General features: G+C 39.6%; 1 protein-coding gene across 3 annotated transcripts in view; it reads left to right on the top strand.

Moving 5' to 3' along the window:
* adgrg2.S (adhesion G protein-coupled receptor G2 S homeolog) overlaps positions 1 to 27,641 on the top strand; it is a 73,729-nt gene that overhangs the window by 4,670 nt on the left and 41,418 nt on the right. For all 3 annotated transcript variants that reach the window (XM_041583648.1, XM_041583647.1, XM_018249086.2), the window contains 2 exons: positions 13,146 to 13,264; positions 17,801 to 18,388. In XM_041583648.1, coding sequence (XP_041439582.1) covers positions 13,146 to 13,264; positions 17,801 to 18,388 — 707 coding nt within the window. The remainder of the gene's footprint in view (positions 1 to 13,145; positions 13,265 to 17,800; positions 18,389 to 27,641) is intronic.

The following is a 27,641-nucleotide window of genomic DNA, read 5'->3' as shown; positions in this document are numbered from 1 at the left end:
GTTAATAAAAACTTTAAACTTTACAAAAAATAACTTAAATTATCTTGTAGATTAAAGCAGTCTGAGCAAATTTTTCATCTTAAACTGGACATAGACGCAAAGATCTGATCGTACGAATCAAGGATTCATATGATTTTCGGACCGTGTGGAGAGTCCCGAAATTTTTTGTCCGGCGGAGATCGGCCGCTTGGTCGATCGGACAGGTTAAAATATTTCTGTTGGCTGCCGATTATATCTCTGCGTGTATTGCCGATCGTACAATTTTCAGAGGGAGACTGTCACTAGCCTTAGTCGGACATAACTTTTGTACGATTGCTGTCAGGAGCAGAACATCGGCTGATCTGTTCTTTTCTACTTTATTTGATCTGAATGGTTAGTGGCAGGTTGGGAGATGGGGAAGTTTATGCATCTATGGCAAGCTTAAGGGTCTGGCCACACGAGCAGATTCGGGGAGATTAGTCGCCCCAGCGACAAATCTCCGCTTTGGGGCGACAATCTCCCCAAACTGCTTTTCCCCAGCCCTACGCCGGCTAAAATGAAAATTGCCAGCGGCAATGAACACGCGGCGCTTCGTTTTCCTAAGCCGCAGGAAGTTGGTGTGACGATCTTTGCTCTTTTGTCACACACTTCTGCCTAAGGCATGGTTTGCCTTCAGTTGCCCATAGACGCACAGATATAGTCGTACAATAACAAAGTTTCATACAATTTTGTGGTCAATTTTCGTACCATGGCGTTTGGTCTTTTAGTCAATTGGACAGGTTAAAATACGATAATATCTGACAATATCCATGGATGAGTGTTATTTCTATTTCAGGGACATAACTCTCGATTGCTGTCTGTCAATTAATGCTCAGAACATTGTCTGATTTGTTACTTTAATCCTGCAGTTTAAATCGGAATGGTTAGTTTTAGATCACTGCATAAAATGAACGATCAATATCCAAATGTTTGTCATACAAGAAATAAAATCTGAACATCTATGGCCAGCTTTAGGGCGGGAACGCCATGGTTATTTAAACTAGTATTGGGTCTAAGGCTGCATTATCTGGGCTTAGACCATGCAGTGGAGATAGTTTAGTGTGCATGTTTGAGATTATTCTAAGACAGTGGGGCTCATTTATCAACACTGGGCAAATTTGCCTGTGGGCAGTAACCCATAGCAACCAATCGGTGCTTTGCTTTTTCCAAGCAGCTGCAAGTGGAACAATGAATGCAACAATTTGATTGGTTGCCATGGGTAACAGCCCACGGGCAAATTTGCCCAGTGTTGATAAATGACCCTCAGTGATTCCCAAACTATGGGACTGCACACATTCTACCAGATGGACTTGGAGCAATGGAAAGGAGGGATCAGCCTGAAGGCCAGTTGGGAAAGATTTGGGTAGAATGATGTGATATTTAGAGTGAAAACTATTTGCTGTCCAATGACTTCTACACTGATATATTTTTCTATATCTATACTCATTTCATGAACTATTTTGGGTGAACCTTCAAGGGGGGCTTGAACTGTAAAGAACTGGTTAAAGGGACAAAAACTACAAAACCGGTTAATGATTTATATGTTGGACAAATGAAATACCCTCAACTTTTTGCAGTTCTAAACATTATGCAATATCATTTTATTTCCAGGTAAGGTACTTTTGTGATTTAGTTGTTCTCTGAATGCTGGGTGAATTGAAAAGTTACTGGCTAAGCCCATCAACTCTCATAAAAATTATTCATCCAAAAAGCCTATTTAAAGTAAAGCAGAACAATATTTAAAATGTATACAACAAAAGTACAGTTTGCAAATATGTATATTGCATCAGCTTGCAGTAGTGATTGTTGGAAGTACAGCAAAGAAAGGGAAAAAATAAACAAGGTTATAAATGGGGTACATGGCATGGAGTGGGTATCATGGGAGTTTTAAGGGATTGGGTTCAGCTTTAACATCTAAATCCAACTTTTGTATTCTTCAGTAATTATTTTAGATTTGCTTTGGGTTAGGGTCATTTGTTTTCGGAATGATCCTTTCTAGTGAGTAGGCAAGAGCCATCAGAATTTAGTTATATTTAGTATTGTGTTCATCAGATCTGCTTCCCAGGTACATAAGCAGCTGAATCCATGTTTCTATGACCTTCTTATACTCCTCTATTGTTTCCAGTAGTTCTACCATTGTCATAATCGAAGACATTTCCATCTCTATTAGAGTGGGAGATTTCCAGATTTCCAAACTTTGGGGATTATGGATTATTTAGAGCCTGGCCAAACATTGCAGCATCCAGTAGGGTTGTACATAATCAACAGAGATGATAATATATAATTATCTCTATTTATTATAATATAATTTTATTTAATAATAATGGTGCATCCTTAGTGTTTCTACGTGGGTGAATGGCTTCACTGTGTACACTGTGCCACAAGGAAATCTAGCACAAGGCACACAGTGCATCATCCATCAACTTTAGCAGAAAAACACGGCCCCTTACCTTGGTCTGCATCCTCTGCTGCACCCTACCTTATGCCTACATTTTCCCCCTCCCCGACCTTTATGAAGTGAAAAGGGAGCACAAGCCTGCACCAGCCATATTGTTATGTAAATTATTTACATAAATTACTTTTGAAAAACTTTATATACCAGGAGTGTTTTCACCCTGCAGGTGCCCTTTAGGAGTTATTGCCCTCCTGTCTAATTTTTGCCTTTATCAGGATGAACTGAAAACATGACCTTCATTTCTTGGCTTAATTCACAAGTCTTTGGTTATATTTTATAATAACAGACATACCATTAGTTAATATGTATTAGGAAGTATTGTGCTATCAATAATGCTCCTTGGTTAAACACTCTTGGGGAAATGTTAATTTACTTATCTTTGAAAGCAGCAGAACCTATTGGGGCATTCACTCAGCAGTAACAGCTTTGGATGATAATGTCACTCCAGCACAAGCACACATGTTGGCATTACAACTCCCCATGCAATGGACCGTTTTCCTGGGACAGTGTTCCCCCACATGCAAAAACAAACCACTAAATACTTGGCAGCTTCTATAGGGAAACTCCAGGAAACATCATACACCATTCACATCAGTCCCTACCCCAGTGGAGCTTACAATAATAGTTTAATATCACATTTACTGTGGGTACATTTATCTTTAAACTTTAACTTGTAAAGTTGATCAGGGCCACCATCAATGGGGTACAAGTGGTACTGCACTCAGGAGCCCTGTGACAGAGGAGAGCCCGGTGTTATGTAAACGTGTGGTTTCCTAGTTGTGAAGAAGACAGGCTTGTGTGCAGTGTATGTGGGATTGTGGCATAAATTATGTGATTAGGATGGATCAGGCTCATTATGCTTATTGGCAGGGCCCTCTGCCCAGAGGCCCAGGACAGTGACCCCCATGTGGAGTAAGGTCCTGCTAATTTAGTAGTATATGTCCCTGTGATTCCTGACTGTGTCCCAGAACCTACCTATATGTTTTTGTAGAGTGGAAATTGGAGCACCCAGTGCAAACCCTGCATACATGGGTCCCCCTCTGGACTCTGAGGGCTGCTGCCTTGCTGCCTACCAGCCTGCAACCCTCCCCCTGCCATGTGAGTGCGCACTCGCGCATCCACGCATACACTGGTCGTGGGCGCGGCAAAAAGCTGTGCTGACGCGCATATGTGGTTGCCGGATGGGAGGCCTTGAGGCAGTAGCCGTCAGGGTCTGGAGGGGGACCCTGAGGCATATGCCCCGGGAAGAAATCCAGATGGTGGATCTGGGCCCACTAGAGCTGGGGGACCACTGGGTTTTTTTCCCAGTGTCCTGCCGGCCCAGTCTGGCCCTGGGTAGGCAGAGGAGGCACCTGCCTAGAGCGCAACAATGTAAGGGCACTGGGCAGGTACCTGTTCAAAGGTCTTCTGCCTTCCCCTAGTCCGGGTTGACTCCTCTGCTGCTCTCAACTCCCTCCTCCCCTCCCCTCTATCACTCACCCTGCCTCCCTCCGTCTGTCACTCCCCCTACCTCCCTCCACTGCCCTTCCTTCCCCCTTCATTACTCTCCCCTCCCTCCAGCATCAGACTGGGCCCTCGTGGGCCTTGCCAGTCCAGACCCGATCCACAGAGCCGGACCTCTTCCCCCTCCGCTCCTGACCTCCACACAATGTGTAACGTAGGTACACATTGGCGAGGGGGCGGGAGAAGGGGGTTTGCTACAACTGGGGAGGGGGCCCTTTGGGGGTGCAGGGACCTGATGTAGCAGCCCCGGTGGGCCCTGACCCCCCCCAGTCCGACCCTGCCTCCCTCCCTTCTCTTCTATTATGGGCCATATGCACTCGCTCACACACACACACGGAGGGGGGGGAGTAGCCGACCAGGGTTAATATAAATAGCTCCAGTGGGTCAGTCACTTATGATAGATATTATCACTAGCCATTTATCAGTGACAAGTAGGAAAGCAGATTCCAGTTCTCTATGGCAGAATTTCTGTGCTATGCCATCTATATTCTCATAACTTACAAAGAAAAAAAAACAATGATGGTTAAACATTTCTGTATCTTCTAATTCAATGGCACGTAGGCTGTAGATTGGACATTACAATGCCCAGTTATTAAAGGGCAGCTATGCGGGAGATTTGAGCGAAAAGCCAAACTTTAACGATAAAAGGCGGCTATTTCGTTCTACTGCGCATGCGTCTTTTCCCTGTGAAATTTGAAGAAAGAAGACGCTGGAAGTATTACCCCGAGCCAGTGCAGTTTTCTGCTGATAGGAGCACTGACCAGGGTTTCAGGTAAGTAAATACAATCACTTGGGGGTGCCTAACAGTTGTCTCTTCCCACCCTGTTCACAAAGGCTGCACCCTAAGCAGCTGCATAGCCCTATATAAGAATAGATCTTCTGGGTTTAAACTGATAGTCTGCAGATTTTACAGTGATACATTAAAGTTAATTGTTATTAAAATGTTCAAGACAATGAACACGAATAATAAAACAAGAAATGTAATTAATCACTGTTACAAGAGAACTCAAATTCCTGGAATAGCATATTAAGGGCAATCACACAGAATAATTGCCAGCAATCAGGGGTGTAACTAGAGGAAACAGACCCTGCAGCTGTAGGGGCCCCTCCAATGTATAGGGGGCCCCATGAGAATAATTAATCAGCAATTTCAATATATACTGTCAAAACCGGACAACCTCTAAATATGTTTGGAGCACTAAAATTTATTTGCCGTTGGGGCCCAGTAACAGGTATTTACGCCACTGCCAGCAATTGCTTCCCACAAAATTTCCAGCTTCTCGTACAAAAGGCAAAGCACTCACAATTGCCTTTCCACTGACCTGAGTATTAGACAGGAAACTGTCTATGCACTTACAGATCAGAGTATTATTGCTTGCAAAGACAGCACTAAGCATTCCAACATAATTAGGGTAGGAGTTTATTTATATGTGACATGTAGCCTATCTTTAATTCTGACATGTTGAACAGGAACTACAAAAATAAAACAAAAATAAAGGAAAGGTACATTCCTTCGAGCAATGACATAGCTTGAGTATATATGATGGGGAAATCACACAGTTCTTATCATAGGTTAGTTATTTAGCCGCACTGTAATCATGAGTCAATGCTGCTTCTCAGGGAATGTATTGTACTGCATGTCCCTATGCTGACAGATGTTTCCTTAGTAATGTCCCTCCTGGTTTTGCATTGAATTGCTCACTATACACTGACTACCTATGACAGGATCTATAAGGGCCTAGGTACTCTACTGAGGCCTCTTACCTCTAAGGTTTCTACTGAAGCCTCCTGCCTAAGTTTTCTACTGAAGCCTCCTGCCTAAGTTTTCTACTGAAGCCTCCTGCCTAAGTTTTCTACTGAAGCCTCCTGCCTAAGTTTTCTACTGAAGCCTCCTGCCTAAGTTTTCTACTGGAGCCTCCTGCCTAAGTTTTCTACTGAAGCCTCCTGCCTAAGGTTTCTACTGAAGTCTCGTACCTAAGGTTTCCATTGAAGCCTCCTGCCTAGGGTTTCTACAGAGGCCTCCTGCCTAAGGTTTCTACTGAAGCCTCCTGCCTAAGTTTATTACTGAAGCCTCCTGCGTAAGGTTTCTACAGAGGCCTTCTGCCTAAGGTTTCTATTGAGGGCCACCTGTCTAAGGTTTTAACTGAGGCCTCCTGCTTAAGGTTCCTAATGAGGCCTTCTGCCCAATGTTTCTACTGAAGCCTCCTGCCTAAGGTTATTACTGAAGCCTCCTGCCTAAGGTTTCTATTGAAGCCTCCTGCCTAAGGTTTCTACAAAGGCCTCCTGTCTAAGGTTTTTACTGAGGCCTCCTGCCTAAGATTATTACTGAGGCCTCCTGTCTAAGGTTCCTACTAAAGCCTACTACCTCAGGCTCTCCAGCAGCATCCACGTTGCAGACAAAAATCCTTACAAAACCCCTTGGGCCAAAAGAAAAATATTAGCCTATGATTAAAGGAGTCTTTCCCGATACACGTAAGGTGATGTTGTTAACCCTATTGTTGCAATAAACTTCTCCTCTTTTATCCGGAGTGCCGCCTGATTGAATTGCTGATTGGACAATAGAAAAAGATGCCTCGGGCAAAGTATAAGATACACTTAAAGTGTCTTTCGACACAGTCCAGGCAGTTGCCTTTTTACATTTCATAAACAAATATTTGGCACTTCAAAACTAGCCACCAACACAATTCCATAAAGTGCATCTGGTGATCTGCCACCATAATAGTTGCTGCCACAAAGTAACACTACAGAGGGCCAGAGAACTTAGAAACATTTAAGGCACTAACGGGGGAATGTAATATCACGCACAATAGAATAAACTGTTCGCAAAGCGAATTGCGAGTAGTTTGCGCGCGAGAGTGGGTATGTAATAATTCGCTTTGTGACTGTTCTGCTACATTTGCGACTGTTTCCGCCATTTCCCTCCACTTTGCGAACTTTTGTTATTGCGCTCTATTGCGCTGTTGCGCTATCAATGTAATAAAACTTCTTATCGCAAACTGCTTATATTGCGCTTGGTTTTTTAATGAGTCGTGTCTGTAGTCGCTGTTCAGTGCAAATGTTATTTGCAAACTAATCGCAATGTAATCGCAATCTAATTGCAATGTAAAAGTGCGAATGCGTGCTGCGATAACGCCAAATATTACATTTGGGGGAAAGTCTTTTATCCGGCCCTCAACTTTAATAGCATTCTGCTACAGAATTTATATGTGATTGCTCTCATGTCCCAAAACTATAATCCTTTTCAAATGTTATGATTGTATTCCCTTTACAAAAATTAGAAGGACAACGATGAACCATAGTTTTTTTTTCAATCCTGCCAGGTCTGCTAGATCCACCATACATACATTCAGAAATGCTCCTTTCAGTTAGAATTATGTGGAGTTATTATGAGTTTTCAGCCAAAGCCTCTGCTCTATAATCTTGGAGGTTGTTTGCTTTGGCACATGCCCTGAAACTAACATTTGGGTGTGCCAAACTTTGGCTGGTTTCTGTCTTTCATTAAAATTTATTTCATCATAACGAATGTGACATGAGTGCTATAGAGAGCTGTAACTGACAGCATACGTTCGCAGAAAGTTAAGAAATGCATTGTTCTAACACATACAGAAAACATTAGGCAGTCACTATATACTGTATGTATGTTTTGCAATGTATATCACATATTCTGCTTTAGATAGTTCATATCAGTGATTAATCAGCTTTTGGAAGAAGACACCTACCAGCATCCTTTGGAAGCCTATAAAACTATACTGTTTAAACGGAGAAGTTCGTATTTTTCATTACATTTTAGATCCACCAACCTTTCCTCTTATTAAGAGTTTGCTCAAACCATTTAATAACCAGCTGTGTCAGACTGTATTTAGTTTTCATTTTCTGCGGTGATTGTTTTCACTCTTAACAATTTTTACTGGAAAAGTGCCAGTGTTTACTACGCAAAGTCAGTATAGAAACGTCTACTGAAAGCAGGCCAAGTGTAATAAATGGTCTGATTTCTCCTGTGAGAACATTGTAAATACAGTTGTTTGTGTTGCTCAGCTAGAGTCGCTGGCTTCTTAGGGTTTTTATTTTTTTTTTCTTCACCACAAAAGATTGACATTATTTGGAAGCCAAGGAATACATCTGTGATTCAGATTGTCTTTAAATACAATTAAGATTGCTTTCCCAGGCACTCTTGCTATACACTCTTATAATATGTTATAAACACCGTATAATATGCTAGTATCTAACCTAACTTCACACTAGGAACTACCCTAATATAACCTCTTCTAGCTCAAAGACACACAGCTCCAAATGAGATACCCATCTATTCCTTACTCATGCCAAGTAGCCAATTTAGGGCAATAACATAAATGGAGCTGTGAAATGTTTCTGCAGCTTGGACTGTGTTTGTGCTCTGCCTGTAGTCTCATATATATTTCTCTCTATACACTGCTGCTCCATAGTTTTCCATACCTTCTTGGCCACTTTTTAAAAACTTGAACAGTAATAGTTTGGAAGCTCTTCAGAGTCTCATCCCAACTGTGTTTTGAAACTCTGAGCACTTTATTCTCACTGCTAATTTATAAGAAATATACTGATTGTGTTTCCAGTTTGTAAAATCAGAGTGATCGTACGATTTGAATACGGACCACTTCGACCCCCAAAAACCTTCAACCTCTATTCGGTTGGTCTTTTTGAATTCGAAGTTCGAAAGTTTTTTAACTTTGAACTTCGACCCTTGATAAATATCCCACTTACACTGCAAATAATTCACTCTACCATTTAAAATGTCATTCATGAATCAACAAGTGTATTTTTTTTTAGTTGTAAAATTGCTGTGTAGGCACCATCTCAGGTCATTTTGCCTGGTCATTTGCTTTCTGAAAGAGCAAGCACTTTAGGATGGAACTGCTTTCTGGCAGGTTGTTGTTTCTCCTACTCAATGGAACTGATTGTGTCGCAGTGGGACCTGGATTTCTCTATTGAGTGCTGTTGTTAGATCTACCAGGGAGCTGTTATCTTGTGTTAGGAAGCTGCTATCTGGTTACCTTCTCATTGTTCTGTTGTTAGGCTGCTGGGGGGGAGGGGGTGATATCACTCCAACTTACAAGTCAGATGACTGGGGGCAGCTGGGGAACTGAAAATATGTCTAGCCTCATGTCAGATTTCAAAATTAAATCTAAAAAAAAATATGTTTGCTCTTTTGAGAAACGGATTTCAGTGCAGAATTCTGCTGGAGCAGCACTATTAACTGATGAGTTTTGAACCATTTTTTCACATGACCGTATCCCTTTAAATAGGGCCCTAAGGGAAATGGGACTCCAGACATAAATAAATCATTACTAGATAATGGGTTTCTTGATAGATCCCATACCTCTATTTAATTGATGTATTTTTACAGATTATTACTTATTTGTGTTTTAGACACCACAAACAAAAATAAGATTTTTACAAATTCTACAATTCGCCATTCTATATACTGTACATACCACTTGTATCCAGAAAATTCCCTGGATTACTCTCACAGTGCTAATGGCCCTGCCAGTTGACTACCATTATGCTGAATTCCAAATGGAGTAAAGAGCCTGTATCATTAAAAAAAATACTACTGTTGAGGTAGTTACATTTATTAGCCTGGTAGGAACACAACCAGTGAAAAGCCTAGTGTTGTCCTGGCCCTGTAAGATGAACAGCAATGCATTTTTATATACCCATTTGTTATGCATGAGTGAATGAATTGGGGCTTGTGATGTACATACTCCTTGCCTATTTTAATTACAAATGCCACTCCATGTATGGTCCTTGTGAGGAAAGAATTTATGTTAACAATGCACAGTCAATCCTCCTGCATAATGGACTCCTAACAGAACAGTCACAACAAATGTAGAGTGTTCTATATTGGTATTCAATTTGTCTACCTAGCAAGGACCAAACAAGGAGCAGCTTAGGTTTTAGCTTTTGCCCTTTTTAGCTCAAGAAATAACAAAAAACATTGTTCGTGTGTGTTCAGCACAAGCCCTACTCATTGAACTCATGTTGAACAAGGGGCTATACTATCAACTGATTTGGCCAGAAGGTGGTGATGTGTGTTTGCACATATGTTTGGCTCTCATCCATTTGTGTGTGACAGAACAAATGTTTATCCTGTTTGTCCAGGGTTCCCCAACCTTTTTAACCCGTGAGCTGCATTCAGATTTAAAAAGAGTTGGGGAGCAACACAAGCACGGAAAATGTTCCTGGGTGGTGCCAAAATAGGGCTGTGATTGGCTATTGGTAGCCCCAATGTGGACTGACAGCCTACAGGAGACTCTGTTTGGCAGTACATCTGGTTTTTAATCAACCAAAACTTGCCTCCAAGCCTTGAATTCAAAAATAAGCACCTGCTTTGAGGCCACTGAGAGCAACATCCAAGGGGTTGGAAAGCAACATGTTGCTCACGAGCTACTGGTTGGGGATCACTGGTCCAAGGGATTCATTTATATGTTATGTCTTTATCTTTCACTTTGAACATGGCACATCCACTGCAAAAAATGATAAAATTAGAGAAGTACTCTTCAGGCTATGGTAGGGAGGAGTTAAATAGAAGGTTGCATGCAAGCCTGATCATGGTATACGTGTTTGGAATAAATGGCTATAATCCAGCCAGTGTATATTCTGACGACCAGTTAAACAAAACTATTAATTCCAGGTAGTCATGGATTTGTACATGTTTTATCTGTTCCAAAAAAAGAACAGTCAGGGTTTATGCAAAGGTTAGCAAACTTGTTTTACCGCTAGACAGAACAAGTATGGCGGGATCAATGATTCTTTAGTTGCAATTGAGCTCTTTGCAACTCTCTGGCTACTTAATAAAGAAAAGGAGTGGGAGGAATTATGAAACTTAAACAAAAAGATTTTGATAGTAACCAGTGTTTATCTATTTTTTTGTTGGTGTTGTTTTGAATTTGAATTCTTCTGTCTACTAGTACAGAAACCCATAGCTTTAACTCAGCACAATAAACGGGCAGTAGAATTGAGCAATAGTAGCTGGCATTTGCCATTCCAGATATGATCCTTCCTGCTTCTTCTTTTTCTTGTCATACAGAGGCTTTTGTGTGTGGATGGCTCTGTAAGTGAGCATGCTGATGTCTAAACTGTTAAAGGAAAACTATACCCCCATAAGGAATATTTAAGCAACAGATTATATCTGTTTATATCAAATTATGTGGCATATTAAGAATCTTATCAAACTGCTAAATATATTTAAGTAAATATTGGCTTTTTACATCTCTTGCCTTGAACCACCATTTTGTGATGGTCTGTGTGCTGCCTCAGAGATCACCTGACCAGAAATACTGCAGCTCTAACTGTAACGGGAAGAAGAACTCTGTCTGTTAATTGGCTCATGTGACCTAACATGTATGGTTTGTTTCGTATGTTTGTGTACGTTTGGGTACTTTTAACTCTGGCAGTCTTCCCTTGGTAATAGGACACCTAATGGTCCTTTAGTTTAATTCAGGCAGCTATGTCCCTTTTCCTTTTGTCCACTAGGTGGCAGCAGTATAAATTATAAAGGGGTTTAGCACCATGTGTTCAGAGTCTTTCCTGGGGCCTTGCCTCTTTGTGAGGAATTACAGGTCCAGGGCTGCCGGTGTTAAGGATAGATAGAGATATATAGTAATAGACAGATTGTGTCATAGTTGCTCTAGGAACAACAGAGAGGCTCAGGGTATGTAGTGATTAGTTTCCGCTCCAACGAGGAGAAGTAGTAGGGTTAGGACCCCGTGGTATGTAAACCACTAGAGCAGGGACTACAGTGGGTGAGTTGAGGACTAGATATGGTGCCAAGACCCCATAACAGTGGGTGAGGTGAGGACCAAGTCCGGTACCAAGATAGAAGACCCCAGGCTGAAAAACCCAAGCTTTATCAGCAGGGATAATTCCCAGTGGTAATTATGTTTTGAGTCTATTATTGCTGCTACTCTGACGACGGTTATTGTGGATTAGCTCACCTGGAGCACCTTGTTTTTCCTAGAGGGATTATTATCATCTAACAATATCCTATCACTATTAATTTGTGGACATCTAAGTGCCGGTGAATTACTTCATTGCAACTGTTCCCTTTTAAATAAACCAGTTCTGTTATTGCAAAGAAACTTGCCTGGTTGAATCTCCTGCTGCGCTGAACTACACCAGGAACCGGGAGTTGCAGGTAGTCGCACATGTACACTAGGGTCCGGGGCACATTACAAGCAGTTTAGCCTGGTCACACACAGCCATAATACACAGCCAAAAGCACACTCAAGGGTGTGCTACATTTGTATGCACAGTGAATCGTACGATCTCAGAGGACGGCTCTTATTTTTTAAAATGGCAATTTTCTATTTATGATTACCCAATGGCACATACTACCAGAAAATTGTATAATTATGCTATATAAATAGATGATGATGATGATGATGATGATGAAAATGGTTTATTTCCATGAAGCAGGGTTTTACATATGAGCTGTTTTCCTTTAATTCTCAAGCTGCCACCTCTTACCCATTATATTATCCTGTCCCATGGAAGTCCCTTGAGTCACACACACACATATATGGAACAGATAAGACTACTCTGGATGGCTAAATAGTAACCTTTTCTATTCTAAATTCATGTATATGTAATTGCATGCATTGTTGGCACTTCATGCTTGCTTGATAGTGAATCGTTGGAGGAAATGGTGACGCATTCTATACATATGATATACTGACTGAATTTTTCTAGAAAGTAATTTAAAAGTTGCCCTCAGAACAAAACATTTGTTTTTGCCAAGATGGGATCCATTAGGAAACCTGTTATCCAGAAAGCTCTAAAAAGCGATCTCTGAAAGGCTGTATCCCATAGACTTCATTTTATGCAAATAATTCCGATTTTTAAAAATGATTTCCTTTTTCTCTGTAATAATAACACAGTACCTTGTACTTTATCCAAGATATAATTAATCGGGTTTATTTATTATCTGCATGACTTTCTGGTAGACCCAAATTACAGAAGATCTGTTATCCGTAAAACCTCATCCCCAGCATTCTGGTTAACAGGTCCCATACCTGTATAAGAATCAAGGCATAACTGATACATTTTGCCATTTATTAACATGCTGTTAATTGTTTAAAAGGACTGCTATTTTAAATGTTCATTATAAGCTCTTAATAATGTTTTCTTTTTTAAGGATGGTGGTCTGTGACTCGTGGCACATGAGGAATACCAAAGCAAAGCTTTCACCAGCAAAGTTAAAGACTGTTCAGCTACTATGTTTTTCATTATTTATTCTGGCCATTCCACAGTTAGGTAAGTAATTTTGCTGTATTACTGGCATAGCGATATGGACCTGAGCCGTAACACTTATTTAAGATAGAGCTATAGTATAATTGAGGGGAACATTTACTAAGCTTGAGCGAAGGATTAGAATAAAAAATATTTTCAAAGTTTTTTTTGGCTACTTCGACCATCGAATTGGCTACTTCGACTTCCAATCGAACGATTCGAACTAAAAAACGTTCGACTATTCGACCATTCGATAGTCTAAGTACTGTCTCTTTAAAAAAAACTTCAACCACCTACTTCGCCACCGAAAACCTACCGAGCACCAATGTTAGCCTATGTGGAAGGTCCCCATAAGCTTTCCTAGCTTTTTTTGATCAAAGGAAAATCGTTCGATCGATGGAATAAAATCCTTCCAATGGTTCGATTCAAAGGATTTAATCGTTCGATCGAACGAAATGGGGTAAATCCTTCGACTTCGATATTCAAAGTCGAAGGATTTTACTTTGACGGTCGAATATCGAGGGTTAATTAACCCTCGATATTCGACCAATACTAAATGTGCCCCTTTAAGTATTCATAGGTAACTTACTGTACATTTTGCAGAAATAGTCATGGGCAATAGTGGTGTTATCATACCTAAAATAGAATTAGGATCAAGAGAAGAGTGCAGATGGGTGAAAGCAATAAAGAAGAAAGCAAAAAAGAAGAAATATAATGTACCAGGTAACATGTCAAGGGAAACCTGTAATACAGGTATGGGATATGTTATCCAGAAACCCATTAATCAGAAAGCTCCAAATTATGGAAAGGCCATCCCCCCATAGACTCCATTTTATCCAAATGTTAAAAATGATTTCCCTTTTCTCTGCAATAATGAAAAAGTACCTTGTACTTGATCCAAACTAGAATATAATCTTTTTTGGAAGCAAAACCAGCCTGTTGGGTTTATTTATTATTTAAATAATTTTCTAGTAGACTTAGGGGCAGATTTATCAAGGGTCGAAGTGAATTCGAGGGAATTTTCAAAGTAAAAAAATTCGTAGTAATTTTTTGGATACTTCGACCATCGAATAGGATACTACGACTTTGAATTTACTTTGACTTGAAGTAAAAATCGTTCGAACATACGACCATTCGATAATCGAAGTACTGTCTCTTTAAAAAAACTTCAACTTCAATACTTCGCCAAATTAAACCTGCCGAAGTGCTATGTTAGCCTATGGGGACTTTATAATGCATTTTTCTACGTTTTTTATAGTCTAAGTAAAATCGTTCGATCGATCGCTGAAATCGTTTGAATTGTTCGATCGAACGATTTTATTTCGACCGCAAAACGGTCAAATTCGGTAAAAAAAACTTCGACTTCGATATTCTAAGTCGAAGTATAGCCATTCGATGGTCTTCAATACTTCGCCAAATTAAACCTGCCGAAGTGCTATGTTAGCCTATGGGGACTTTATAATGCATTTTTCTACGTTTTTTATAGTCTAAGTAAAATCGTTCGATCGATCGCTGAAATCGTTTGAATTGTTCGATCGAACGATTTTATTTCGACCGCAAAACGGTCAAATTCGGTAAAAAAAACTTCGACTTCGATATTCTAAGTCGAAGTATAGCCATTCGATGGTCGAATTTCAAAGTATATTTCACTTCGAAATTCGAACTTTGACAAATCTGCCCCTTAATGTATGATCTATTATTTAGAAAAGTCCTGAGCATTCTGGATAACAGGTTCCATACCTGTACTGTTAATAAGTCAAAAACAGAAATCTAAATTGCGGAGAGAATATAGTGGATATTAGATACCAAGCAAGGGGTTAGAGGTCAGTATGGCCAAGAGGAGAATTCCAGAAGAAGAGAAGGGGGAACTAGAAGAAAAATTGGAAAACTATAGAAATTGCTTGGAGATAGAGGAAAGAAAACACACGAAAAAGGGAAAGAAACATATAGATATAAGAATATGGAATCAAAAGGGAATGTTTGATATGGAGGTAACAAAAAATAGAAATTGAGTGTAAAAAAAAAAGAATAACCTGAGAAGTGCGAGAGTTGAATAATAACAGAAAAATAGGATTTTAGCCCTTTTTTATAGCCCCTTAAATGCAGCTGTAAGATTATTTAAATCATATTACACTGTTTCCTAAGGGTTAAACTCCAACACTATTCACTGAAACATTCTTTTCACTATAAATTCTTAACAAACACAAGTTTAGGTTGTACTGTCTGTAGAAGTAAGCTAAGAAGTATTAAGGTGCGGCTCCCTACGCAATGCATAACTTCTTGAACTCTGGCTTGTTACTTAATAAACCTTAACCAGATGCAACAATGCTGTAACACTAGTCATTAACCTCACTCTTGAATCAAGATGCTTCACTTGAAAGTGAGTGTAAGGGGGTTATTTATTAAAGTTCGAATGCAAAAAAAAAACGATTTTTACTATAAAATCAGAATTTTTATTGAAAAAAAAAAAACTAGAACTTTTTGAGATGTATTATACCCCGAGGATGGAAAAAGTCCGAATTTGAAAATCCTCCATCTCAGACCGGCTGAGGTTGTATATAAGTCAATGGGAGATGTGCCTATCCTATTTGGAAGTTTCTGTGGTCTGCGCTGGATTCAGCCCGAAAATCCGATTATTTTAGGCTTTTCGGGCACAAATCTAAAAAATTCTGACTTTAGGGGAAAAGCTAGAAAAAATTGAGTGATTCGGGAAAAAAAATATGAAAAAATAGTTGAATTCGAATTTTCACTCGATTTTATCAAGTTTGTCCCTGATTAAATCATCATTCTAGTTTGGTCTGATTTTTTTTATTTAACTTTTGATTTTGATAAAATAAATAAGGCCCACAATGTGCGATTATTTATATATTAGGTATTAATACTGAATATAACTTTCAACCCATCCCTGTCATCCTGAGATTTTGGCTAAGGGTTCTACAACACCAAGGGTCTCCCTCCTCCAATTAAAGAGGAGAATGATACTGGAGGTATAGTGCTTCTCACCTCAAACTATAGGCAGTCATAAAACACAGGGTTTGCCAACCAAAAAGAGGGTCATGTATCATACTCAAGAAGCTCTCAGACGATGGGTATTTTTGGTAAAGGGACATTAAGGTGCCTATTTATTAAATGTCAAATTTTTCTGGTTGAGTGTTTAAAGGGGGGAAAACTCAAATTTTTAGAGGAAAGAAACCCTCACATTTTCAAGTTTTTTTATGCTCTGAAGCTGCTGAAAATTCAAAATCTAAAAATACTCCAGCTAAAACCAAACGAAATCATGTAGAATTCAATAGCAGATGGTCCCTTTTATTGGTAAATAAAGGGGTTTGGGAGTTTGGTCAAACTTATTTTTAGTTGCTAACCCCTAAATGATAACAATGACAATTTATTTATTTATAAAAATACCATTTATTTTACACCACCATTTCTTTCTTTCTTTCTTTCTTTCTTTCTTTCTTTCTTTCTTTCTTTCTTTCTTTCTTTCTTTCTTTCTTTCTTTCTTTCTTTCACAGCACATGTAATCTTAGGTAAGAGAAGGGAATATTTCACTGCAGTTTTGAAATGGTCCCAGAGTTAGAATAAAAAAAGTGTAGTGCCTTGTAGTGAGAAAAGCCTGGACTGATGACTGTTCACTGCAGTATCCCGATGTAGAAACATTTATCTAGGCTTATTTATCAAAATTTGAATTTATGAATTCTCCATTAAGATAAACTCGAGATTTTACCAAACTCAAATGTTTGCATATTTATTTAAATTTGGAAAAAAATTTACTAAAACTGAAAAACACTAGAATACACCAAATTTGTTTTCCAATCATCATGTTTCATGGACCTACAAACTAAGAAATATTAGAAAAATTAAAAAAAAAAAATCACTTAAATTGGGCCTAAGACAATTCCCACTGACCACAGTCTTCTTTTATATTTTTATATAAAAAATTTATTTTATTATTGTATAGAAAAGGTTTCTGCTAAGCGAGGAACCTCTGCTTCTTAATCTGAAACATACTGTACATGAGATAATGTATTAAAAGTCAAACATTTTGCACGTGTCCCAGTAATACCAACCAATAAGGTGGTTGCTTTTTTAATAATGGTCAGTAAATACTATCGGCAAATTGCAGCTGGGGCTGATTTAGTAAGGATGGAATTTTTTTTCGGTCTTTAGACAAAACTCACAAATTCAAATGAAAGTTTGAGAAACTTCAATTTTCAAATTTTGATTTATTACGCAACAAACAATCGTAAAAACTATAATGTAAAAAATGAGCATCTAAAAGCTGCCAAGTTTGTGTACACACAAAGACACCCCCACTGTAATATTATTCTGTTGTGTAGCAGGAGAGTGTGTATATATATATATATATATATATATATATATATATATATATATATATATATATATATATATATATATATGGTGCACCAGCTTTGAACTGTATATATATATATATATATATATATATATATATATATATATATATATATATATATATATATATATACGTATATAATGGTAATGTAAATTTGTTCTTGCTAACTTGTACTTTTTAATTTTCAGCTTACACTGACGTTGCTCGAAATTTTGAAGTTGTTTTCAAGGAACCTTGCAAGGACACAATAACAACTGAGTTAGACGCCACTTTACCTGAGTTCACTCTATGTACATACATAAAACTAAACTCCTCGGGCCCTTGGACTGCATTTACTTACAATGTGACCTCCTCTCCGGCAGATGGATATGAGTTTGGCCTGTTAGGTGACAGTGGCAGCATCAACATTTGGATGTTTGGATCTTATATAAGTATACCTGAAACCCTTAACTTAAGCACTTGGTATGAGGCATGCATTACATGGGACAACAAAACGAATTTAATGGAATTCATGCTTGATCATACTATGAAAAAATATCAAAAACTGGAAAATGGAACCAAACTGTCAGGAAAAGGTACCATATCGCTTGGCTGTCCCCTGCCCCCTGAGAAAAACAACTCTACATCAATGGGATTGATTGGGGAGCTGTACATGTTTAGGATATGGAACAAGGCAAGCAATTTCACCAGCTGTTATGATGGCGATATTCTGCCATGGAAATCTAATTGGATCGGTAACCAGTTAGTATTCAGAAAAGACGTCTCTTTGCCCTGTGGTAAGTCTAGAAATCTGTAGCCTTTATACTTGTTCATTTGTCTCTTTTACTTGGAACTTGTTACTGTTTTGTATCATCTATACTGGGCTCTTGATTACACAAAGACCAGTCATTAGTCTTGAGAAACTGCAAATTGTTAGGGGCAAATTCCCTAACAGGTGAAAATTTGCCAGCGATGGCTTTGCAGCCATCGCAACTCTTCGCCAGTCGTAAGTTCGCTAATTCACTAAAGTGCGAAGTTGCGTCCAGGGCTCCGAACGCTGGCAAATGTTCGATATCTTTACTTCAGCAATCAAAGCGAAGATGCACTAGCGTTGCCTAATTTGCATACGATGGGAAATTATAAAGATGAATGGATGTATATGTTGCAGCAAATACATTACATTACACAATTGCAGTGAACCTTAATAAATAAAATATAGTTGTTATAATGCCCTTCACATGAACCCACTGTATAGTTTATGTTCCATATGTTAGAAAATGTAGGGGGGAACCCGGTTACCCAAAAAAATTTTACGGACCTTTGCAGGCTATCACTCAGAAAAAAGGAAAAGATGCCAGCGTTTTTTGGGACTTAGAAAATGTAGTCGTATACACTCCATTGCACTTCCCCTGTTCTGGCGAAGGCAAGGCTAGCGAAAGAGGTAACATTCAGTAAAATCTGCATCTTAGTGAATTTGCGGAGTTACGTCCATTTGCCAGGGAGAAAATTTCGCTTGGCGATAAAGTGCAAATGATCGCTGGCGTCTGTCTCTTTCACTAGCGAAGTTAAGCCTGTGCCCATTAGGAAATCTGCGATGCGCCTGAATGACGTCACGCTGGCGACTTAGGAGATCCAAATTACTGAAAGATCCCTTATCCAGAAAATCCCCAGTCCCAAGCATTCTGGAAAACAGATTCCATAACTGTACACTAAACAGAATGGGTTAATATAATACTCTAAGCTTTCCAGACAACTAGATCTCATACTGGTATTACAGAAGAAGGTTAAAGGATTATCGTACCCTCATACGGGTCAGTTATCCGGAAACCAGTTATCCAGACAGCTCCGAATTACAGAAAGACCATTTCCCATAGACTCATTTTTTTTCCAAAAAATCCAAATTTTTCAATTTGTTTTCTAAGTAATAATAAAACAGCAATGACTCAGCACTCATAGGACTTGCTTAAAAATAAAAAATAAAACATCCTTTTATTGTGCACACAATAAAAAGATTTTTTTAAGTAAGTGCTGAGTCATTGCTGTGGATGTGCTTGCTGATCTACCACCCAGCACCCAGGCAGTTGGATTTTTCTGCGTGTGCCCTCCATTACTATGGTAATAACAAAATAGTACATTGTACTTTATCCAATAGAATTATTACTTATTGGAAGCAAAACAATCCTAGTGGGGTTATTTAATGTTTACATGATTTTCTAGTAGATTAAAGGTATGAAGATCCAAATTACAGCAAGAACAGTTATCCAGAAAACCCCAGGTGTAAAACACTAAATCACTTTCAGTTTGGTAGAAATGTAAATGATATCTAGCACAGTCAGTTGGTGGGTTGCTGCAGACATGGAAAATGTCCAGCTCTTCTCTTGTTCTGTATCTCCTAGTAGGATTTTATGTAAAAAGTGGGCCCCCCCCATGAAAATAAGCGTTCGGTACCGAGTACCAACATTTTTGGCCACATACCTTTTGAGCGCTACATAGACAATCAACGAGAAGGCAGGTAGGTTTTTGCTGGGACAGAAGGTTGAACTTGTTGGATGTGTTTCTTGACCACAGCTACTATGCCATACACTTACCAATCATTTTACTGAAGAGCACAGAAGTAACTATAGAGGAAATAGACCCCACAACTGCTTGGGGCCCCAAAACCTATAGGGGGCTCCATGAGACTAATAAACAGCTGCAATATATGTTCATGGGAAATGTCTTGTTCCCAGAGTTTCTAGGGGCCCAATGATGTTGACGTGGGCAGGGGCGGATTAATGCCTAGGCTAACCTTGGCTATAGCCTAGGGGCCCACAAAGCTGAGGGGCCCATGGGGCTTTTCAATTTGTTCTTATCTTTTTTAAAAATGTTCGCAACTCACGAGCACGGCTTTGGGGGGAATTGACAAGCACCAATGATGTCACCGCAGTGCGCCGAGGCAGACCCAGCATGACACGCCCTGCCTAATCTTCTCCCAGCCAGCCAGAAAGCAGCTACTGGGCTTCTATTGGGGGCAGCAGGGCACCAGACCGGGAAGCATGGGCTGGGAGGGTAGCAGGGATGTGGGGTCGTGGGGACAGGGGTCGCAGGGGGGCTCGCCGGGGCAGTCGCGTGGGCGGGGGGACAGGGTCGGGGGGGCTGGCCCCTGTACAAAGTGTAGCCTAGGGGCCTCAGGTAGTGTTAAACTAGTCATTCCACTGCTGTTAATGTAGGAGATGCTCATATAATGCTTCTAATACAAACAGCTGATGTTACTCTATGATAAGCAGTTCATGTAAATAGTAATGTGCTAGTAACGAAGACAGTTTATATGTAAATAGTAATATGTTAGTAATGAAGACAGTTCATGTAAATAGTAATATGCTAGTAAGGAAGACATTTTATTGGGGGTCAATGGAATTGGGCCTAAGTTTAAACCTTATCCACCTACCTGCCCTGTCACGCTGCTCTGCATTGGTTGATACCAAAGTTTCCTACATTTTTCCATAAGTTATGTTAATAATGTACCTTTAGGGGGCTCAATGATCTTGCTGCGGGGCCCAAAAACTAGTCATTCCACTGCTGACTCTCATATAATTCAGTAAATAGATACTAATATAAACAGTGGATGTTATAATAAGTAGCTCTTACAAATAGTAATGAATGTGCTAATTAATCAGTCGGAGGTTGTAAAGGGAAGCAGTGAAAAATATTAGAGTTAAGTACAACTAAACACCAGGGGGCAGATGTATGAAGGGTCGAATATCGAGGGTTAATTAACCCTCGATATTCGACTAGGAACTAAAATCGTTCGACTTCGAATATCGAAGTCGAACGATTTAGCGCAAATCCTGCGATCGAACGATCGAAGGATTATTCGTTCGATCGAACGATTAAATCCTTCGAATCGAACGATTCGAAGGATTTTAATACAACGATCGAAGGAATATCCTTCGATCAAAAAATCTCAGGCAAGCCTATGGGGACCTTCCCCATAGGCTAACATTGACTTCGGTAGCTTTTAGCTGCCGAAGTAGGGAGTCGAAGTTTTTCTTAAAGAGACAGTACTTCGACTATCGAATGGTCGAATAGTCGAACAATTTTTAGTTCGAATCTTTTGATTCGAAGTCGAAGTAGTAGTCGAAGGTCGAAGTAGCCCATTCGATGGTCGAAGTAGCCCAAAAAACACTTCGAAATTCGAAGTTTTTTTAATTCGAATCCTTCACTCGAGCTTTGTAAATGTGCCCCTAGGTGTTGCCTGTTTGAACAACAATACTGCACCATATTAGTTTCTAACTTCTGTTGCCACAGGCGCTGGTCTTGATTTTTGTGTTTTGGATTCTTCTTGGACAGTGGAGAGACTGTGAAAAGGCCGGCAAGGAGAAAAACCTAAAAGACTGACTATTCCAAAAAAAAAACCTTTTTCCTGTTCTCGTTAGAGGAACTTACCTTAAAGTTTACTTAATTGCTTCTGTGCATTGTCATTGATGTCACGTGTAGGAGGGTAAAAGCAGGGGCACTTCGCCAATGAGGCGAGTTGAGGCTGTCGCCTCAGGCGGCAGAACCTCGCTAGGTACCAGGGGTGGCAAAAATGCCGCTCCTGGTACTTTTAGGAGTCGATTTTCCGGGTTTCAAAACTCAAATTCTGCGCTCTCTGCGCTAGCGTACTGGCCCTCTCTGCCGCACTCGTGGACCCCCTCAGGTGCAAAAAGGTAAGCGCATGGGGGAGGGGGGCGGCAGCAACTGCTGCCTCAGGTGGCGGAGGGGCCAGGATCACCCCTGGGTAAAAGGTCATCTTTAGGTCCTTTGGTCCCGTGGGCATAATTTAGACAACTAGATTGGGTCCTCAATTATAGAAGGGAAGCTGTTTCCCTTTACTGTGTAAAAGTATTCTGCTGGCAGTTCAGTGACTAGCCAATAGATGCCAGGGGAAGGTCCCATGTGCTCAGTCTCTTTTGTACTACACACTTGCTGAAGTGCTGTATAGCTCTATAGGGCCCGGAACAAAGAAAAGTTCCAGTATAGGCCACGTAAGTGTAAGGGGAGTTCTGTTATAGTTACTCTAGGGGGAATATTTATTATGCAGTGTAATAAACAGCGGGATAATACACCACACATCACCAGGCTTCTACGGTGTAAAAAACGGCTGTAAATAGACTGTATATATATGTCTGCAGTTTTTTGCAAATAAATCTTTCACAGAGATAACTCTATGTGTGATTGTGGTTCAGGGAAGTTCCCAGGGAGGGTTATTACAGCAGAGGCTGTCCTGTTGGCTGAACAATCAGATCATTCAAAATTGGCACTGTATTTTGAAGTTCTACTTATTAGCATCTTCTCAAACTAGTGGATCCAGTCACAGTGTCAGCCTGGGGGGCCCAGGACCCACTGGGCCTGAAGCCTCCGGGGCCCCCCACACTATCCCCAGGGCCCCCAGCTACAAACTCCTCTGTGCTGCCACCACCAACCCCCACACACATGCTTCCGTTTTCGGAATACAGACCCACCAAACATAGCCAGCGGGCCCTGGAGTCCCTGCTTGAACTTATGGTTCTGAGGGATGCTATGTGTGTAGCATTAGGCACATGAATACCTTTCACAGCTTTCTTTTTTAATTGATTGAATTTTAGGAAATCACTCCAAGGAATAAAAGTTTTTTCTATCTGTGCCTATGTTGCTTTGGTCAGTCAAGTTTTATGGATTTGGAGGTGAAGCCTAATTTATACTACATTGTGCTATGGACTTGGTTGCTGGACTATCTTCTACGGAATATAAAGCACGTCTTTATCAATGGTTTCAGTGCAGTGCAATATCTTTTTCAAGTGTTTCTTCTTGTGTTTTGCAATGAAAATCTGAAATGTTAAGTACAGTCAATGGGATACTATTATTTGAGTGCACCGTTTTACTTTATAAGGACAAATGTTTATTTTTGTGGCTGAGTTTGTTATCAGAATTAAGTACTAAACACTGAAACTGTTATAGAAATAGATTGAGGCCTTAGTAGAATCATTGCTCCTTATATAGTCAGCAGCTACTGCAGCAGCTCTTTATTAAAAAGTTCAACTTTTTAAGGCACTGGGGAATTGTTACGTGGGAAATGCTGGCCCTAAAGTCACTATGCCCTAGGCCTTTGTTCTTTGTGGCCTTCCCACCTGTTTATTTAGTCTGAGCTTTAACCTGGAGATAAAGTTTTTGTTAATTTAAAGGAACCATAAAGGAATGATTGGAATGCTCTCTTTCAGAAGCTTTATGTGCTTTAGTTTAAAACCCTTTAGTCATATCTTGAAACATGTCGACTTTTCTTACCTGCTTAAATACATTAAAGGGTTTAAACAAGTTTGAATTCCCTTCAATATATATGACTGTTGAAAAAGTGCATTAGCAAATATTTATAAAGGTTGGTTATTAACTGTCCACTTCATTAGCCCAACATGCCGTTACTACTACTATACCCAGTTGTTGCATAGCTTAAAATTAGAAAACAAATGATAAGCCATATGCTTATCTGCTAGTACTACATTGTACTTATTTGCATAAAATGATTACAAAAGAATATCTGTAAAATAGAAGACATTTTTTATTTTCGACGGTCGAAGAACAGTGTGTAGAGTTTTTGTAAAAATGCTCATGAAAAGGAGCCCTGTGCAAAACGCGTCACCATTCAACACCATTTCACTATTATAGTTTGTTCCTTAGCTGTATCCTTGAAATCGGAGAAGCCCACCATTCACAAGTGCAGTACAAAGATTTTAGTGGGAGCACTTACCGGACATCCACAGGTTTTAGCGCGCTACACGTCCACCGCCATCCCATGCAGTGAGTCAATTTCCTTAGTAGATAGAAATAGCGGGGCACCAAGGAAGCCAGTTTAAAATAGTAAAAAAAGTGAAAATTCATTTAAAGCACATTAAAATATCCAAAATTACAGCAGCATACCAAAAAACGTAGCCGTCCGCCTCACTCGTTTCATGGCACCCAGCCACTTCATCACCATTCACAAGTGGTTGTGGATATTTCACTATATGACAACAAAATGTAAAATATAGTCAAGAAGTTTATTGGCTGGCAGGTGAGAGCTGTAAAGATTACATCACACAGTGCTACTAAGAGGGATGCTATTTTAATGGAAAAGTTCCTGTCCTACCTCCCATTGAATGAGATTATTATGAAAGGGTGGAGGGGTAGGGATTTTAAAGGAATTGTTCAGTGTAAAATAAAAAACTGTGTAAATAGATAGGCTGTGCAAAATAAAAAATATTTCTAATGTAGTTAGTTAGGCAAAAATGTAATGTATAAAGGCTGGAGAGACTGGATGTGTAACATAATAGCCAGAACACTACTTCCTGCTTTTCAGCTCTCTTGGTTTACACTGATTGGTTACCCTGGTTACCAGGCAGTAACCAATGAGAGACTTAAGGGGGGCCGCATGGGTCATACCTGTTGCTTTTGATTCTGAGCTGAATGCTGAGGATCAATTGCAAACTCACTGAACAGATATGTACCATGTGGCTCCCCTTGAAGTTGTTGACTAAAGGTGGCCATACACGGAGAGATCCGCTCGTTTAGCGATGTCGCCAAATGAGCGGATCTCTCCCCGATATGCCCACCTTGAGGTGGGCAATGTCGGGCTGATCCGATCGTGGGCCCTAGGGCCCAACGAACAGATCCTAACGTTGGCTTTACAGGCGGTCAATGAACAGATGCGGCCGCGATCCGACGGGATTTTTAGTCCCATCCGATCGAGATCTGGCCGACTGTCGGCCACATCTCGATCGGGGGGCCCCATACACAGACCGAGTCGGCAGCTTTTATCGGCCCGTGTATGGCCACCTTAAATCAGAGCTAGGGGCATGTTTACTGCTATGGGTAACATCTCCAGAAATCTCTACAGATATTTAAACATGCCCCTTAGAGAGCTCAAAAGCAGGAAGTAGTGTCCTGGCTATTATATTAAACATCCAGTCACTCCAGCCTTTATATATTACATTTATGGCTAACTAACAATATTAGAAACATTTTTTATTTTGCTCAGCCTATCTATTTACACAGTTTTTATTTTCACACTGAACTGTTCCTGTAAGGATTTTAGCTATAGTCACAACTATGGGTACCTCACCAGAGGGAGGAATCACCATTAGGGATGGGAGAATTTTTTCGCCTTGCTTTGCCGCAGAAATGACGCCCATAGATTTGTATGGCGTCATGTGGAAAAAAAAAAGATGTGCGTCAAAAATATTTCGCCGCACAACAATTTTTTTTGACGCTCACAGACTTTAATGTGCGTTGGCGACATTTCACCGGCGGCAAATTTTTGTCGAAACGGGTCAAATTCGCCCATCCCTAATCACCATCCATAGCCTCAGGCCTAACAAAAGTTATTGTGGGCATAAACTGTTGAAAACTAGGGATGTTGTTGTTAGTATAACAACCTAGCCGTAGGAATTCAGTAGTGTGGTGGGACGGCAATGGCTTCCACAAAATGAACTCTACCTGTTGGTAGCATCTTTATTGCTGTTAACATATTACTGTCAATGGTCAGCTGATGGTCAGCTCTTCTTTTATCATGAAAAGCAGGAACTAATAAATATACTAATAAATAAACATGCTAGCCACCCCACAGATTGCCAGTGCCAAAATGGGGTTGGGCAGGTAGGTGGCACCCACACTTTTTTCTTGCAATTTATGCACTCTGCATATCTGATGATAAAAATGTTTAGTGTCTGACATGCGTCCTCATTTGAATGACAGTGTTTAGGTTTGATATTTGTTTCACCCTTCCCCCTCCTCATGCAACTTCAGCTTTTGTCTATTGGGATTTTTCCTTTTATGTATGATTTATTTAGCCTCACAAAATTCTAATTACCTATAAAAATGTTTAACAATGATTTATGTGATTTTATGTAACGCTGAGTCATTCCCTGTCTCAGAAATGTATATATTTTATCTGTAGGATTTAATATTTGCTTTGCTTCAGCTATGTTTCTTATCTTAAAGGAAAACTATACCCCCCAAATAATGTAGGTCTCTATAAAAATATATCGCATCATGTGCACAACTCTGCATCATGTAAACAAACCATTTTCATAATAATATACTTTTCTACTAGTATGTGCCATTGGGTAATCATAAATAGAAAATTGCCATTTTAAAAAATAAGGGCCGCCCCCTGGGATTGTACGATTCACTGTGTTTAAGTATTCATTTTGGGGATATAGTTTTCCTTTAAAGGAGAAGGAAAGGCATTTTTACTTGGAGGTACCAAAAGCTTAGCACCGGTCCAGGGTTTCTTCCAGCGAGCACCACGAGTTTCAGTTAAGTAACTACAATCACTTGGAGTTGACTAATTGACAAATTTTTGGCACCCCCAAGTATAACATGGCTTTCCTTCTCCTTTAATGTAATTCAGTAAAAATCTGTCCTTGCTAGAGAGCTGTAAGTTTATCCAAAAGCAACTACAAAAAGAGAGAATGGTGCATCTAACTTGCACAAGCACTACTGAAGTAAAAGGCAATTTTAGATATCAAATATAGAAAAGGAGGACAGTTCGCCCCAGCCCAAGGGCGCATATACATCAAGTCAAAACCAAAATCAGGGTCCCTCAATAAAATAATACGAGAGTAATTAAAAAAAAAAGTTTATTAGGACATAAAAATAATATGTCGTAATAAACTTTTATGTATTTTTTTAATTACTGTTGTATTATTTTCTGGAGGAACCCACATTTTTGGTTTTGACTTTATCCAAAAGCAACCCTGAGTTCTGTAGTTATTGTGGAAATACAAACCTGATATTAGTCTCATATCTATCTATTATTATATATATATATATATATATATATATATATATATATATATATATATATATATATATATATATATATATATATATATATATATATATATATATATATATATATTTAAATAGAGCCAGAAAATACTCCAAACTACAGAAAGTTTCTCTGCACACCACATCATTAATACAGACACTTATGAGGGTTGAATTTGAAAAACGTTGAAATTCGAATTCAAAAAGACCAACCGAAATTAAGGTTTTTTGGCCAAATAGGTCCATTTT

Source organism: Xenopus laevis, chromosome 2S, assembly GCF_017654675.1.
Source record: "Xenopus laevis strain J_2021 chromosome 2S, Xenopus_laevis_v10.1, whole genome shotgun sequence".
Classification (NCBI taxonomy): Eukaryota; Metazoa; Chordata; class Amphibia; order Anura; family Pipidae; genus Xenopus; species Xenopus laevis.
This window is presented reverse-complemented; position numbering and strand designations above follow the sequence as displayed.